Source organism: Lathamus discolor, chromosome 4, assembly GCF_037157495.1.
Source record: "Lathamus discolor isolate bLatDis1 chromosome 4, bLatDis1.hap1, whole genome shotgun sequence".
Lineage (NCBI taxonomy): Eukaryota > Metazoa > Chordata > Aves > Psittaciformes > Psittacidae > Lathamus > Lathamus discolor.
Genome location: NC_088887.1, coordinates 20,869,265 through 20,887,549, shown reverse-complemented (window position 1 = coordinate 20,887,549; position 18,285 = coordinate 20,869,265). Strand labels below are relative to the sequence as shown.

Sequence of the window (18,285 nt, the reverse complement as noted above, 5' to 3'; positions counted from 1 at the left end):
TGAAAAAAAAAAAATGCAACTACCAGAAGAAAATTAAAGGCAACATATGCTAGCAGAGGTCTTTTTTGTAGAGTATTTAGTCAATGTGGTAAGTTATTTTTCAGCTTTGATTAGACAGAAATGGCCAAGTTGTGGATGGACAGATGAACAAGACTAACATCAAGTAGTTTTCAAAGCAATATATCTAAATGAATCTTAGCATTATCCACAGCCAGTGGAAGTGATGGCAAGGGATGGAAAAGCTAATGGAATTACATGCTATTTACCCATCGTGCTCCCTCTGGTTTCCATGGAGAGATGAGATGTGAATTTCAGGCCTGGTCCCTGGGTGGCTAAGATCAAATATGAAAACAGTCTTGAAACAATGAGTGAGATCAGTCTTTAGATAAGACAATCTTTGGCCCTTTATTAGCAGGTCCAAAAGATCTAAATTTATTTTAGATTTCTTGTATAGTTAACTCTAACAGATATTTGTAGTAGCCTGCTCCATTCTTTGTTTTAGGGGTTGGTGGTTTTGGGTTTTTTTGGATACATGACAACTAATTTTGACACATTTACTACAAGGCCAGCTGGCTGCATCTGATTTCAAAATTTTGTCCAATAGCAGCAGCTGACTGAAATCCCCTTGCCCCCACACTCTAGTTTGCATGTTCTAGATAAGTCTTTTAAATAAGCAGCTGCAAATGCTTAATGCTGTTTTGATACAGCATGCCTTCACATTATAAATTAGTCATAAGTTATGAATCAGGGCTTACTTCAACCTGACACACCCACACACACACTTTATGCACATGAAGTTGGAAAATGTATACATCTGGAATGGAAAAAAGCCTGTAAATGACCTCTTTAGGCAAAGAAACAGAGTAAATTAACAGCTCAAATAAAAAGAAGCATTGTTTTGTCTGCACACAAAAGCCCACTATTTGACATCAAAGTTAGAAACTTTATAATTTAATTTCTAAACACATTTGATACAATGTGGGATTACACATTAAATCCAGCTAGCCTGCATTTTTGAAAGTCATGTGGGAAGAGTTCACTGCATAACAAAAGCAGGTGGTATCAACCTAAAGGAATATCACAGAATCAGTGAAACAGTGTAACTGAGGAGGGCATCAAGCATGCTGGATTCTGAAGAGAGCTCCATCAAATGAACATTTACAGTGCAAACAACCTGAAACAGCATGAACTTGTATTAAAATTTTCAGGTTTAGAAAGACACCATTCCATTCACACAAAACCAGAAAAAACATCAGAATCACGAAAAACTTGATCACACTATATATGCGTTCTGTAAAACATGAACTATTGAGATGCTTTAGAATTTTTCCTAAACCCTGAAACAAAAGAGGCTGAAGAGTAAGTTTTCACAGCCAGAAGTCGTTAAAAGAAAATATATTGGTGTTTGTCTGAGAAATTATCATATTAGACATCAAGAAAACATAGTAATTTACCAAGTTCCACTTGGTTGCAAAGGTATTTGAACAGTTACTGTAGAAAAACCTAACCAAACAAATACCATGTTCAGCTTGAACCTGTCAAATCACCCTTTATCACAATAATTATTTATGCAATCATAATTTTGAAGCATAGGATTTTAGGGAAATTACACTACACAAATAGGGTATTATGAGTGAAATAGTACTGTCATTTATTTATTTGTATAACTATCCACTGGTGGCTGCTGGTAGTTACACTGAATTCAGGGAATCTGTTGATATGGCACTTTTGCAAAATCATAGACTCATAGAATCATAGAATAGTTAGGGTTGGAAATCAGGATAAATGACCTGGGGCAGGGCTAAATACTGATGTAAATCAGTAATTATGAGTAAATTCATATTGAAGCAAATTACAAAAAACAATTATAATCTGAGTCATCTCTTAAAACTTCCAGAAAAATCATAATTTGTGTGTAATATAGAATTACAAAAAAAAAAAAAAAGCTATAATACTCCATTATTCTGTCATGAGAATCCTAAAAGCCAACTGTTTCAATGTTGTAATCCCCAATGCAGCAATGTATCACCTTCTTCCTGTAATAATATTAACCCCAAGGTAAAGAAATGCAAATTAACAATACAACCAAAAGCAGGACATTTCTTGTGAGAATTCCTAACACTAATAAAATTACATTTTCAAGAAACGTCATTACCAGATTTTGTTGATAGCATTTCTGGGATAGCAAATGTTGTGGTTCTTGAAGAAATAAGCTGTGTTTCATCAGAAGCTGAAAAAAGAATCTGAGTTTTAAAAATTGTAGTGGCATCAAAGCCACTAAAATACTATGCAGAAGCTGTTCTGTAAAAGGAAACAATACAAATACAAATCCAGACAGAAAATGGATTAAGAGTCAGCTGTAGGATGACTGATAGAACAGCAAACAAACTGACATCTCCTATGGCATGGATACAACATGAGTTTGATCAAAGTGGTATTCTCATATCTGTTACATTTCCAAGGCACAGAATTTGTATCCTTTGGAAGATCTTAGGTAGAGAAAATTTCAAATATGAACTAAATCTACATAAAATTGCCTACAGTAATACAAAAGTATGTTCCTCAGTTATTCAGTCAGAGAAGAGTGTTTTCAACTTGCTTAATAAAAAGAAATAATTGACATGAAAGTACTGCAAAAGAAACTCAAGAGACACATTTTGCTTTAAGATAATGACTTCTGGTCTTACATCACTGGCACAAAGCTACTTTGGTATAAACAGGATTACTGACAAAGACCACCCTTTGGTGGAAAATGGTTTAAAAATAACTTGATGCTTTTATGACAATATTTTAATGAAAACAAACACAACAAAATTCAGATTCTATCAGATAACTAAGACTACCATTTCCATTAGAAAAATTATGCAGCCAGCATGAAAGAAACATTCTCTGTTTCTACAGGCAGTGGTATATAAAAAACTGGAGTAGGTGCCCTTGATGTTAAGAGCACTTATGACTGATTAAAATCAGAGGACATGCAATAAGAAAATTAGCCCAATTTTTACATCAAGAGAGTTCTTGATGTGGTATTTCTGAGAGAACATGCCATGAAGAGCAGTAGTGCCACACTGACTAGCTGCTAAAAGTTTTCCATATAGTGAAGATGGTTTGAGTGAAATGACCTTGGACAAAATTTTCTCAGCTCTAAAAGGATACAAAAATATTGCGTTCATACAGAGGCAGGATAAATGTTAGCACCAACCATGGAAAATTAACACAGCTGCATCATGTTTGTGTTCAGTATGAATACCGCGAAAGATAAAAGCAAATACTTTTCTAAATTTATTTGTGATGAGAAATAAAAAGACCACTAAAAAAAGTTTAACAAGTAAGACTAGGGAAAACATGCATAGTTGTAATAAGTTATTCGCTAGATCACAAAAATCATTAATGATCATTTACCCAATTCCACTTCAATGTTGTCAGGTGTAATAGGTTTGAAAGGTGCTTGAATAGTTACTGTAATAGAGACATATTTTCATCTGTTAGGATTTTAGATCACATTGCCTTTCACAAATACGTTGTTAACAAATTCACTTTTCTGTAGCTGTTTCCTAATTTGCACTTAACCAATACAGGAACACATGCAAGAAGCTATCCATTTAGGAAGTCTTGGACTTATTAAAATAAAAAATCATCAGCACTAAGATGGTATGTAAAACTTGAAAGGACCAAAAAATATACATCTATTTTACACCAAAGAATTCAAGGTCTGATAAACCACTGCTTTGTGCCTTGGGCAGCTACTCAGCCCTGCACACAGTGGATAACCAACCAAACTGATTTCAAAGGAATTCATCCACCTATTCTACTAATAATACATCAACAAAATAAGAGCACAAAAGTGCAAGTGAGTTTAAAACCCAGGCTGGAAATAATATTACATTTACAGTATTATTCTACTTCAAACATTCTGATCAGTAAAATATAGACTTGCTATTCTTGATGTTATTTTGCAGTTTATACTTTAAGTGTGCACTTTTTTACATGCACACTTAAATGATGAACCATCACAACATGGCATCATCTGCAACCATAGACTTGACAGTTAAGTGTCTGAATAGTAAAGAACTGAAGAAACATAAAAATATCTTCTGCAAAATTTTGTAAAAAGAAGTTAATGTACAAAGATGTGTAAACACACACAAATATGATGCACAAAACGAAACAGAATGTCATGAGAAGAATGCAAAAACCTTTTGACGGTTAGTAGGAATGTAGGACTGAAAATGCGCAAAAACACTGGACAAAGGGAGGCAAAGGGAAAGCAAATTATCTAGATGATGATACTGAAAAAAATCTAATGTTAAAAACTGGCACAATTAAAAAAATGTAGAAAGTGATCCAGACATCACCAGACAGCAAAAGGGAAGGCAATACCTTTACACCAGTAACTGTATGAGTTTTATTATAAAAACAAGTATCCAATTTCTCCAACATGAAAACAAGAAAGTTAAGAAAAGTCCTTTAAGTAATGCAAGACAAGGAATGTAACTTCCCTGGAAAACACCATGAAGCGTGTGACACATCTAAGTTGAAAGGAAAGCAAGCTGCTACAGACAAAAGTGTCACAATAACATTGCAAGGAACTCAATATTCATTACAATTTTAACTTGCATCCAATTTCAAGTTTGGGGGCTTACCAGACTGCTCATGCCAAGGTTTTGTTACCTCATGGGCCAAAAATTACTGCCAAGCTGCATGACTGGTCTTGCACACCTGCCAGTGTGAAAGCAGCTATCGCCATGAGCATCTCCACCCATTGCCATCAACTGCCATATCCAATGTTTAAGTAAATACAGCTTTTCTGTGAACAGCAGTTTCAGCTATACACTTATGCTTCACACTTACATAGGCCAAAGAAAAACAACAGTTTGGCTAAAAGCACAACAATAGCTCCGGAGAGAGCACTTCCCGTCTGCACTGTAACCACTTCTGCAAGAAATGCAGCACGGTCAGGCACCAAAGGCTGCCGGTGTTTGGGAGAAACATGCTGTGATTCACCAGAAGCTGAAAAGAGGTGTTATCCTTACACCCTTACATCCCTGATGTGACCCCAAAACCAGCAGTACAGCAGAGCGCTCACACTCCCAGGTAATGGCAACATAAAGGCGTGGGCAGACGACAATGGGCTGCCTTCAAAGTCAGCAGTAAAGCAACCAATGGCTGCACCCTTGGACCTGCAAACACTGGTGGGCAGCTGAACCACAGAGCTGTCCTCTTGTGCCAACCCAGATCAGGACAGCCAGGATCTGCCCCTTAAGAATGCTGTCGTATTTGAATGCGTCAGAGAAAGGAAGGTCTGCTAGGAAAACAAATGAAGCAGGGCAATGGCAGACAAAGGCAAGGTGCAATAATGTGTTCTCTACGCAAGCTGCCACTCAGTCCCCACAGAAAATGCTTGTCAGAAATGGAGAAGCATGGGATGAAACAACAGAATCACAGAACAAGTGAGGTGAGCGCTTTGGCAAGCCAAGCTGCACCAAGTCTTTGTACTCTCCATGGAAGGTGAGACGGATGCCAGGTGTTTTGAGGTGGGAGGCATGATAGGAAGAGACAAAGGGGAAAACGGAAAAAGAAGGGGGTTTGCTAGTTACCCATCACAGTTTGAAGCGTTGTCAGGGAGGAAGGAGTGGTGGACTTCAGCCTTGGTCTTCGAGTAGCTAAGATCAAACACAGAAACCACCTTCAGGTCCTCACACAGGCTGTTGTTGCATGGCTCGTATCGAGACAGAGCTATAAACAAGGAAATGTGGACCTGCTTGGAGCAGGCTTCCATGTCACGGCATCACTCCCTGTAGTTGCATGATGCCATGTTTCAACTAGCATAGGCAGCCCGAGGCAACAGACTAAACCTAGAAGTGGAATCTCAGAAAAGGCAGCAGAAAGCTTACAAATGGAGCATTTTCTAATCAGGAGCCATAAAGGAACAACTGCATCATTGACCCACTCTTTTGGACACCAAAACATCTGAACTGGCTCACTGCTGCATTGCCAAAGTAATCGGCACGGGAAAGGAACCACTGACACTGACTATTTACCCTTCACAGTCCGTGTGGTTTTCAATGAAGCAGACGAGGTGGATTTCAGCTCCGGTCTCTGGGTTGCTGCGATCAGACACAGAAATGACCTTGAGACACACACAGTTTTGCCACAGCGGCACAAGCAGCACTAGCTCACAGCACCCCGCAAGTCCATATTTAGGTTAACACATCCCTTCCCCTTGCAGTACCTTGTGGCTCAGTGATCAAATCAGCAGGCAATTGTCTTGCTGTGGTTGCAACTAGCACAATACTGTTAAACTCAGTAGCTAAATGACTCTCCATCATCAGAAAAATATCTAAATGTCTACTTTACCAGTACACTTCTGACACTTTCCCAAAAGATGTTGCAAGACTGCAAGACCAGTTGTTGCAGACTGAACATGGAGCAAAGAGACCCACTTTTGGACTCAGATTTCATGGTCTGATCTCACTTTTCTCTAGCATCAAACAAGTCCTTCATTTTATGGGCCAGAAATCTCAGCCCCAGCTCTAATAAAGCACAGTGACTCTAGATAAATGCCTGCAAACAAGCGACCAAAGTGAATTTTGCTGTAGAATTCTAGCACATCTTTCAACCACTTACATTTGTGCAGCACATCATCTCATTGTACAATGAAGAACAAGTAACTTGACTGAAGTTACTTCCTCGAACTCTTATTGTAATTTTTCATGGAGAAAATGCACAACCTTATACATAAATGATTATAAATTTGAGTCTGTGTGTACTCGTTTGCACTGCACATCTTTGCTGTACCATGGGCTTGACTCCAGACGTAAGGGAGGCAAGACCGTCAGTGACAGTTTTCAAACCTGTACAAAGTTGAAGAAGTTGGTGGTAGTAAGGAAAAGGTGCCTAGTGATTTCTGAGGGATTTCTTGATATTGCCAACCTTTGGGCATTTAAATCCTTCTGTTCCGATCTCTTCTACATTACCCTCTTCTAGCAACATTTAATGATTCACTAATCAAATCAATAATTGGCATTTCCTGTGATTAAATATTCATGGAGTATTCTTAAGAACAGCAGCTAATTCTTTTTCCACCTATGGATAAGCTTTTGTATCCAATACAAAAGAACCAGATATGTATAAAAGTACCAGATTTGACATGTTAGCACTAAACCACTCGAAATAACAGGCCTCCATAAACATACAATCCTTCACAAAAAAAAAAAAACAACAACCCCACAAGACAACCTAGCCAATTGCTTACAAACATAAGAAAAAAATAATCTTGTCATTCAAACATTTCATTCTCAGCATCTCAAATGTTGCAGCAGATGCAACTGGTATCTCTCCAGTTACACTTTTATATAGAGCAACTTAGAGTAAACTGTCCATTTAGGAAAGCATCATTATGACTTTGAGAGACCGACTAGATGTCAGAACTACAGTGAAAAGAGATATCATTACCAGCTGAGATTGGTGACATTTCTGGCACGCTAGATGTTGTGGATCTTGAAGAAAAAGACTTCCTTTCACCTAAATCCAAAAAGAATCTTGTATTAAAAGGCTTAATTGCCTCAGATCTACTATGGATAGCACAAGACTCAGCAGACAAACGCTGCATTGGTAAAACTGAAGCACGGAGAAATTTGCCTGCAAATCAGCTAGGCATTACTATGTCTTATGAACCGTTAGGGGGTGTGGACTCAATGTGGAAATCATGTGACTGAATTATTCATACTAAAGAGGATCATGGAATGGTTACAGTTGGAAGGGACCATAAAGATCATCCAGTTCCAACCCCCCTGTCATGAGCAGGAACACCTTCCACTAGACCAGGTTGCTCCAAGCCTCATCCAACCTGGCCTTGAACACTGCCAGTGATGGGGCAGCCACAAGTTCTCTGGGCAACCTGTTCCAGTGCCTCACCAACCCTCACAGTGAAGAACTTCTTCCTAATGTGTAACATTGGAAAAATATCTTATTACTAGGAAAGAAATCTTATCACTACTTAATAATCTTAGCATAATAAGAATTATAAGTAGTAAGAAAACACCTTTTGATCCAGAAAACAGTCAGTGGGCCAGCCAATGTAAAAGCTAGTCAAAACAAACTTTTCACAAGATTACAAAAAAGCAATCTGTTGAGTGCTTATTTCCCTCTCACAGTTAAGTTCTCCCAGCATAAAAAACACCCCAACCAAACAAAACAACAACCCCCTTTCCCCCACCCCCTGAGAAAAAAAACAAACCCAAACCCAAAACTCAGAAAGGCAGGTACATGCCTGGGAACCTCAATAATGAGAAAACCAAACCCAAGAAACTAAAGTGAACCCACATCTATGATGCCAATCTTCCATCTACAAAGGTGAAGGATGAGTGCTGATGAGATCCTGCTTAGTGGAAGCAGTAAGTGGGAAGGAGGCCCAGTTAGAATTTCTAAGGCCCAGTTAGAATTACCAAGGCCCAGTTAGAATTAAACTTGGCTAGGGATGTGAAAGATAAGGAAGGGGGTTTGGAACTAGATGATCTTAAGGTCCTTTCCAACCCTAACTATTCTATGATTCTATGAACTGCATTGCAAATAAAAGACAGACTAGGGACAATGTAGGCCCCCTCCGGAAGCTATCAAGAGAACTGGCTACTCTGGATGTGGAGAAGGCTGAGGTTCTTAATGACTTATTTGCCTCAGTCTTCACTGGCAAATGCTCTGACCACACCACTCAAGTCCTGGAAGGCAGACGCAGGGATTGTGAGAAAGAAGACCCTAGGCCCACTGTAGGAGAGCATCTGGTTCTAGACCATCTTAAGAACCTGAACATGCACAACTCCATGGGACCTGATGAAATCCACCCGCGGGTCCTGAAGGAGCTGGCAAATGAAGTTGCTAAGCCACTGTCCATCATGTTTGAAAAATCATGGCAGTCAGGTGAAGTTCCCGACTACTGGAAAAAGGGAATTATAACCCCTGTTTTTAAGAAGGGGAAAATGGATGACCCAGGGAATTACAGAGCAGACAGTCTCATCTCTGTGCCTGGCAAAATCTTGGAGCAGATTCTCGTGCAAGGTATGCTAAGGCACATGAAAAACAAGGTGCTTGGTGACAGCCAGCATGGCTTCACTATCTGAAGGGGGACTAAAAGGATGCTGGGGAGGGACTATTCATTAGGGACTGTAGTGACAGGACAAGGGGTAACGGGTTAAAACTGAAACAGGGGAAGTTTAGATTGGATATAAGGAAGAAGTTCTTTACTGCAAAGGTGGTGAGGCACTGGAATGCGTTACTCAAGGAAGCTGTGAATGCTCCATCCCTGGCAGTGTTCAAGGCCAGGTTGGACAGAGCCTTGGGTGACATGGTTTAGTGTGAGGTGTCCCCGCCCATGGCAGGGGGTTGGAACTAGATGATCTTAAGGTCCTTTCCAACCCTAACTATTCTATGATTCTGTGAATTAGTGGGATGGTGATAACTAAAGCAATACAAAGCTTCCAAAACCAGCAGCAAGGATAAAAAAAAATTAAAAAAGATTACAACTAAATAGAGTCATCTTATCAATTTTATCCAGTGCTGCTTCTAATAAGTGAGGTTCTGCAGTAATTTTGGGCATGGATATTTCCAACTCAGTGTGTCTCCAGCTGCAGGGTGTGAAAGGGGGTAAGTAAATACACCTGAGAAATAATTTTATGTAAATAAATTCAGAAGGAATATGAGAAATTTTACTGTTGACTGCTCTGCAGAGTATTTTTAAAAATTACTCTTTATTTATTTAGGAAAGGAACCTTCTTTTTCTAAGTATTTTCAATACCTTCACTAACTACTTAGCTGAAGATAATAGTCTAGTTTTTGCATGTGTGCAAATGTTCACAAAAAGTTTGATAAACAATGTGTATATACTTTTACATGTACTTAAATAGCACCTGAAAAAACAGCTGTACAACTCATTGTACCACTTAAAACACATCTTTCCATGAAGTTAAGAATTCTTCAGAAAATTTAAGAAAAAAAAATGTCATTTGGGGAGACTAAAGTCTCTTGGTACCACTTCATTAACTCAACTCTCAATTTCTGTCCCAGGTATCCCATGCAACAAAATGAACTAAGTTGATTTAAAAATCATTGCCTGGGAATAAGATGCAGTGCAGCAAATCTGAACTCTTGAAAACTGTACTGCAATGCCAAGAACCAGTAGATTATACAGCAGAGAACTCAATAAACTACAGTTGCATTACTCAGAGTAAAGTTTTGGGCAAGGAACTGCTTTCCTTCCCCTTTCACCACCTCCTACCCCTTCCCCATTACCCTCACCTCTTCTGCACATACTTGTTCATATTCAAGCTTAAAAAAATTAAGCATCCTCAGATATCAAAGGTGACAGAAAAAAAACAATTACCTATCTTCAAAGCTGTAATCCAAAGTGTACCTTAGTCAGAAAAGGTCTGGACTGAGATGTGTTTACTTTCTTATTTCAAGATAATACATCAGAAAAATCACAGCAAAAATGTATATGGGCATTGAAAAACAGACAGAAAGAGAATGAAAACAATTTCATCAGTAAAAATTTGTAACAGTCTTAAGCCTTGAAAATTTTAAATCTTTTCCTGACACATCCATTTTAACAATACTACATTATTTAGGCAGTCTTGCTTTAAACCTGTGCTGTGAGGATGCTGTTACAGGGCTTGAAAAACTAACACATGGGGCAACACCCATTGCAAGCAAGAAGGAATAACTGTCTAAAATCATCAACATGGAAGTAGCACCAACCAACCAAACAGAAGGGTATGTTTCTGAAATAATAGCACTATAATTTACCAGTGCCTCGTATTTCTGAAGCTGTAAAAGTTTGGGGAGTAGAAGTAACATGAAGAAAGTCACGTGAAGCTGGAAAACAAAAAAAAATAAATCATGTTGTATTGTTTTGAAGTGGTAAGAACCATCATCCAACTGCACCATATTCTTTTACGAGATGAAGAAACTTCTAGTTAATATTTAGCACATTGTTTTCTGCAGAAGAATAAGACTCTGAAATGTACAATAACCAAGTAAGTATGACTTGAAAAAAAAATCCAAAAACATACATAAATGCACAGATACATAAGGCAATGAATTACCAAACTGTCAGCAGAATCACACAAAAAGAAGCTGAAATATAGAATTAAAAAGAAAAATACAAAGCTGCTCAAAAAAGAACAAATTACAAACAAATACTAGCAAACTGTGACTGCATGGATTTTTTTTCTAGAATTCCAAGAATCAAGAAGGAGGACATATTGGTGCTGAAACTGGAAAAGGATGACAAAGCAGGAACTGTACCAAATGAAACATACAGAATGTCTGTTGTCAAACATCAGAATGGCTGATAGTTGCAATCAATCTCTCCTTTACTAATGGATTTCCTTTAAAAAATAATTTCTTCCAAAAACTTATTCATCAGGCATCACACTAGTGGCATGCTAATGAAGTGAAATCTTTCCAGCTGGCTCTCATCTTACTTTGGCTTTTTTTCTTCTTTTGGATAACTGTCAGTGGCCCCAGGTAAATAGCTAGCTATTACAAACTCATCTATAAAATAAAAGAAACCCATCACAGAAATTACCAAAGGACCAAGTAGTCAGTGTCTGAATCTTCAATGACATGTTTTCATAGTGCTAGTTTTGAAACCTGGGAACTTACAATTGTGCCTATGCTTACATAAAAAGGCTAAACACAGAGCTGCATTTTAAAAAGATGTTAGAATTTCTGCAGTTTCCATTCATTTTTTAGGACTGAGTACTTCAGCAAATCAGGATATTACACTTATGAAACTCAGGTGCAGACAGGCCTATTTAAGTTTTGTATTTACTGTAAGCCCAATTGAATTTTAAAGCTAAGAATTACAGGCTGTAGCCAAACTACGTGTAAACCCCTCCAAACTACTAGTTCACTATGTCATATGCAATGTTATAAACAAACCTGCTATTTGATACAGCACTTTCATACCTGCTGTTACTCTTCATTTACTGATCAAACTGCCAAACTGAACAAACTGTTTAATGAGAGTCACTGTCTCTGAAAATTCCTATCTGTCAAGAAGATTATTCTTATGAGAAATTTTTACCAGATCTGGTTGGTTGCACTTCTATGGTACAAGATGTTCTGGATCCTGAAGAAATAGGCTGTGTTTCCTCAAAGGCTGAAAAAATAATCTGAGTTTAAAATGCTGAGACCTGTGATTTAATGGATTAACATCAAGTAGCTTAGTGAAGGCTGTCCAACTTCAGATGATGCTAATGCAAAGCTAAGCAAGATGGCAGATGGCCTGAGACACAAGACAATTGTGTCATGACAAGAAGACATGATGGCTTGCAATACAGACTTTGGGCCCTGGAATTTGACTTCCACATGCCTGAAGGAATTGTTATCGGCAAGGAATTTTATCTTATTAAATTTTCTGTGACCAGTTGCAGCTATACAAAAAGAAATAAGCTAACAGTGAGATATGACAACACGGTCTTTAAGCAGTTTTTAAACCAGTGACAAATATGTTTTTCAGCTGGTTACACAGACACAAGAATGGTGAATAAGCAGCTCTCTGTGAGTGTTGGTAGTCAAGATTCTAAAGCAGATCTCAAAATTACCATTTGCAGATCTACGTGATGCTAAGTAAATTGAAAAAAAGTCACGGAACTAATCTGCTGATTACCCATCTCCATCTCTCTGGTTTCTGAAGAAGGTAGAGAAACAGATTTCAAGGCTGGACTCTGAGTAGCTAAGAGCAAACATGAAAAAAAAAAAAAAAAAGAGATCATGATACCAAGACAGACACACTTCTTGCAAGTGGTACAAAAATCTTATTTTAACTGTAATGAGCAATTTTTTTGTTTGGTTTGAAAAAAAAAAAAAAAAAAGAGATCATGATACCAAGACAGACACTCTTCTTGCAAGTGGTACAAAAATCTCATTTTAACTGTAATGAGCAATTTTTTTTGTTTGGTTTGAAGGTCTCTTCTTTCTATTAATTTTTACCCTAATAAAGCTTTGGCATACATTATCTAATAAAGCTGAATCCATATTACTTAAGAGGTTTCTCTTCACAGAGGAGCAGCTCTGACCCAAACACTCCAGTCAAAACACATTTGGTCTTCACAGCAGTCACAGGTCTGTATAAACTGTTTACTTTTATACTATGTATAACTATTTTAAAAGGAGGTGTAATGGGAAGAGATAAAAATAGAGAGTACAATGAAGTCAGTGAAACAATCATGAAAGTAAACAGCGTCCTTTACCTGTTATGTTGTAATGACGATTACAAAGATCTTAACGGCTATTTCAGTTTGAAGTATGGATAACCTGAAGTGTGCTTTAATGAAAATAGTGAATCAAGGTGGAATTGGGCATTCTTATCTAAAGACCATCATGGATGTGTTTCCACCATGTGCCAGTTTTGCACTACTGTCTTGCTTCTAAGAAACAGATCCTATTCAAATGTGTGTACAGGCCAGTAAGTACCATTCTTTCCCATAAACTTATCAGCACCAGTCACTTATGCTTATTTAGGTTATGATATATTTGAAAGAGAAAATTTTCATCTTTGTTTTTAGTAGGTCTTTATCAAGATGAGTTTTTCTGAAAAGCAGTTATACCAGAATTTTAAAAATAAACTTCTCTGAATGCTTGGGATTGAGAAAAACATTCAAACAACTAGGTGTAGGGTTCATTTCTAACACAGGAATATAAATATAACCCAAAACATGAACAGACTTTTATTTCATGCACTGGATCTGCTTTCCTATTTACTTTCAATCCAGCTTATCACATTAACAAATAAGATCCCAGGTTACTACCCTGATATAGCTGGACTCAGCAGTTGGACCAGATGATCACTGTAGGTCCTTCCAACTGAAAATATTTTTTTCTGTATTTATAGAGAAAAAAAACCTACCAACTAAAGCTGTATGATTCACAGCTTTTGGCAAAAGCTTCCATTGATGCATTTATATCCAGTAAGAACGATGAAAGATCTCCCAAAGACGTCAGAGCATTAAAGGCATGTTAACAAAGCTACCTTTTCAAAAAGGACTGAATCCAAAATACACTGACTACACAGACAGTTTATAAAACAAAGGAGATGTCTCCCTCTGGTACAATCAAGATAGAAAAACAGAGGAAAAAAGCCATGAGGGGAACTAGGGCAGAATACAGGTCACACACACTTAAACTTCAGAAATTATATTTTGCTTTCTTTCCTGATTTCATGACAGCAGGTCATCAAGGCATGAAGAGGCAGAGTGCAGAGAAATCTAATCCATATGAACCCCACCTTCGATCTCACAAAATATCTTTGACTTCAGTACTGACTTCATGGGTAGCACAGATGCTCCAGCTGACGTAATTAAATAACACTTTTGCTAAGTGAAAAAAATTGGCAAAAATAGAAGACATGAAAACAAGACCAGAATAAACACTTGAATGAAACACGCACTGTGACTCAACTGTTACTATTTTACCTTTATCACTGAGACAAACACAGATTAGGTTATTATGCCTGGATTTGATCAAACTTCTTTCACCACAGTGAAAAAAAATATGTATCCCCATCCCCCCCAAACATATCTGGAAAAGAGCTGTTAAAAATTGCAGTAAATTTAAAAAAAAAAAGAGTTAAAAGAATTTTCACATTCTTGAGAATTTGGTTCAAATATTCATTTCAAGAAGTAACGGAAGTAAGGGTTCCTGAAAATTATTTTAAAATTTGGCAGACTGCAGTAAGTAAAAGTACGCTGTCTAATTAAACCAGCACTAGTACATAATAACTTCTTGACTAACGTTGAATGAAATATAAATCCACACTGATTCAAGGTCACTCCAATTCACTAGTGTAATAGCTATTCACATAGACAGCAGCAACAAGCAGTTTCAGTAGAATGAGACATTTAGGACTAACACAATGACTCAGCGAAGAGAAATAGAGGTCTGTTATGTAAGCACAGGTCTTGAGAAGGGGAGACATAGGAAACAGCATAGAAGAGTACAGGCATGGGATAATAGATGGGGAGTAGGAACTGGAGAACCAATGCCATAAACAACTCGGTGACGATCTATTAGAAAAACTGCACACCTGAAGCTGGACAAAATTTACTTTGGGTTAACAACAAGAACAGAGAAATAGCATCTAACATATACAAAAGGCACCATATATGCTAAAATCAGATGTAAGTTGTCTCTCAGCAGAGGGGAGAGGGAGAAATCATCAACATGAATGCCATATTCCTCCCAGCACAGGACTCCAGATGCTTATAACTGGCTGAAACATCACCACTAATCACTGACACAAGCATGAATGCACCAAGCTTAGGACCCAGAGGTGCAGTGGAAGGGTGAGAAAAACACCAGGAAAAAGGGTAGAAGCTAAGGAGGTTTTGTGTTACTGTTTTAACTATGTTACTGCTATTATTGAGGCTTTCTGTATGGAAGTACTCCACCTGCATTAATATTCTTTGTTTTACTCTAAGAATCAAATCTAAACTAATGATGATTGTTGAACTATATAGTCCATTAAGGTGTGCTACCTCTTTGCCCATAAGAAGATTTTGACCCTAACATTTTGACTCTAACACAGGTAAAACTATTTTGAAAATGAGAGCAGTGCCATACTTTCTCAAACATCAGGCCTTTCCAAAGTGTTCTGAAGTTCACCACCAAACAACTGATGAATAGAGAAATAAGCAGACTTATGCATACTTGAACCGCAACATCATCTACAAATTACGGCACTATTTAAACAGAACATACAAGTATTTGGCAAACTACATGAAAACCCACAGAACTCATGTTCACTGCAACAATACTCCAACTGTGAAACACAGTCTCAGAAGCTCATGGTGTAGGGTACATTACAAAACTAAAAGTACAGATTTTAGCTAAGTATAAATTGCCATCATCATACTGTAGATAAAAGTTACCCCATATTCTCACAAGATTTTGGTTGGTTGGTTGGTTTTTAAAATGAAACATTAATCTGGAGCATCCTGTCACAAAAATAAAGCAAAATCAGGCTTATAATGAAAGAAGAAATTTGCAAATTCTGTGAAGAAAAAGCTACAGCCTACCACATTTTATAGACAGAATATTATTGCAGCTGAAGAATTAAAACCTACTAACCACAGAAACAAAAGAATTAGATAATTTTCTGCTGAAGTTTACGAAGAAAGCAATTACCGAGCTTTGTCAATGGACTTTTTGGAGCATCAGAGATTCTGGTTCCAGAAGGAAGAGGCTGTATTTCATTAGAAGCTATAATAAAAGAAATAATCAAGACTTTACTTGATTAAGAATATTACAAGGCACAGCATGGATCTATACTTTGGCTTATAGACCACTCACTCCTGAAACCAAAGATATTTAATAAAAAAGAAAAAAAAGTAGTTCCAACCTAGGAAAAAAAAAAACCCCACATCGCTTTCTCATTTAAAAAGGTGTGTGGAATTTTGGAAAGAAATCATCTGTTCCCTAATCGCAATATTAAGATAATCAATCACAGGGATTTGGTAATGAACATCCATCACAAACTATGGTCACTTAGCTTGAAATTAATCAGTGACCCATCTTGATAAAATTTTGTATTTTAATCTTTAAAAGCATGGCAGAAAAACAAGCAAGGTTCATTATCCTTAAAAAAAAAAAGATCAAAGTTAGAAAATTTGATTGACCGATGATTTAGCTTCAGGAATTACTGAAAATCCACTTGGGACTGTAAAGGAAAAAAAGACAAGAGAATACGTAATTAACATAAATCAATAAGATTAAGGAAAAATACATTTATTGAGAAGCATTAGCAGTCCTCTTCATGGGAAGATCTGTATTTTGATCCTGCAAATGCTGATGATCTTTTCCTGTATCATGTATCATCCTGTGTGTACGCCATCTGGGCCTTAAAGAAATCTAAACAAAGTTTAAAAAAAAAAAGAAAAATACAACCTCAAGTTTAGATTTGTGTTCAGAATTTTACATCATTTTGGGGTTAAAATATAGGCAACAAAATCAACATTGGAGAATTTTGAATTCTGAATGCAAGAAGTAAGTAGATGCTGGTTCAAATCCCAGAACTAACAATACCACTATTTTGATCAGAAATCTCTCATTCTGAGACACTCTGAAAAAAAACAGTAAAGCTCTTTTTTCCTCCAGGAACAAATACAATTATATCATGTCATATGCAATACAAAACTTTACTTTTGCATCACTGTTGATGTTACCTAAATGAACCTGTCAACAGAAGAAAAACAAGGAGGTAATTTTTTCAGTTTAATCACTGAAGTTAATTTTACTGATGGAAATTTCATGTGATGTCAATCATGAAGACCACATAGACAGAAAGCATTGAATCACCCCATCAAATTTGCTGGTAATAATCGTACGTATAACAGCCACAGTTCAGCCAGAGCTAGATGCATCCTAATTTACATTTTGTATGTGAATTGCTGGAAACACAAAGGGAACCAGAAATCACTAATTAGGACTTCTTTCGGAGCAATAAAAAGGGGGTGTAGCAAGTATCAGATAAAGTGTGCTGAAGGGGTAATAAAGTGTTTAATATACAAACAAGGTAAAAAGCAGCAAAATTAGTTACCCAGTATGTTTTGAGTTTGCACCAATTTGGGTTTAGGAGTTGATTTAAATTCCTCGGGTCCATGTTTTTTCTCAGCTTGAGCTAGAAGAAAGAAGCTTTATTTACTTTAGAATACCTTTAAACTTTTCTTTACCTACTGGTGACCAGCATCAATATAGCAAAAAGTTTCAGTATTCATTCAGTTTAATAAAAGATCATTTTCATTTTGAGACACAGTAGAGGAGAATTTTGTTTTTTTCCAGCATGGTCTCCATGCTTTTTCCACAATCCACTGAACATGGTTTAAGCAACCGTATCCTGGGCTGCATCAAAAGGAGCGTGACCAGCAGGTCGAAAATGGTGATCCTGCCCTCTATTCTGCTCTTGTGAGACCTCACCTGGAGTATTGTGTGCAGTTCTGGTGTCCTCAACATAAAAAGGACATGGGACTGCTGGAACAAGTCCAGAGGAGGGCCACGAGGATGATCAGGGGACTGGAGCACCTCCTGTATGAAGACAGGCTGAGGAAGTTGGGGCTGTTCAGCCTGGAGAAGAGAAGGCTGCGTGGAGACCTCATAGCAGCCTTCCAGTACCTGAAGGGGGCCTATAGGGATGCTGGGGAGGGACTCTTCATCAGGGACTGTAGTGACAGGACAAGGGGTAACAGGTTAAACTTAAACAGGGGAAGTTTAGATTGGATATAAGGAGGAAAT

The 18,285-nt window shown here is 37.5% G+C and overlaps 1 protein-coding gene across 28 annotated transcripts in view; it reads right to left on the bottom strand.

Annotated features, from left to right (window-relative positions):
• Nucleotides 1-18,285, bottom strand: part of ABI3BP (ABI family member 3 binding protein) — a 168,862-nt gene that overhangs the window by 70,902 nt on the left and 79,675 nt on the right. For 21 of the 28 annotated variants that reach the window (XM_065676519.1, XM_065676526.1, XM_065676533.1 and 18 more), the window contains exons 11-21: nt 17,594-17,674; nt 16,183-16,257; nt 12,668-12,733; nt 12,083-12,157; nt 10,798-10,866; nt 7,456-7,524; nt 6,042-6,107; nt 5,598-5,663; nt 3,403-3,459; nt 2,156-2,230; nt 267-332 (exon numbers count right to left, since the gene is read on the bottom strand). In XM_065676519.1, the coding sequence (XP_065532591.1) occupies nt 267-332; nt 2,156-2,230; nt 3,403-3,459; nt 5,598-5,663; nt 6,042-6,107; nt 7,456-7,524; nt 10,798-10,866; nt 12,083-12,157; nt 12,668-12,733; nt 16,183-16,257; nt 17,594-17,674 (765 nt within the window). The remainder of the gene's footprint in view (nt 1-266; nt 333-2,155; nt 2,231-3,402; nt 3,460-5,597; nt 5,664-6,041; nt 6,108-7,455; nt 7,525-10,797; nt 10,867-12,082; nt 12,158-12,667; nt 12,734-16,182; nt 16,258-17,593; nt 17,675-18,285) is intronic. The other 7 variants (XM_065676534.1, XM_065676524.1, XM_065676548.1 and 4 more) reach the window with 6 other exon arrangements.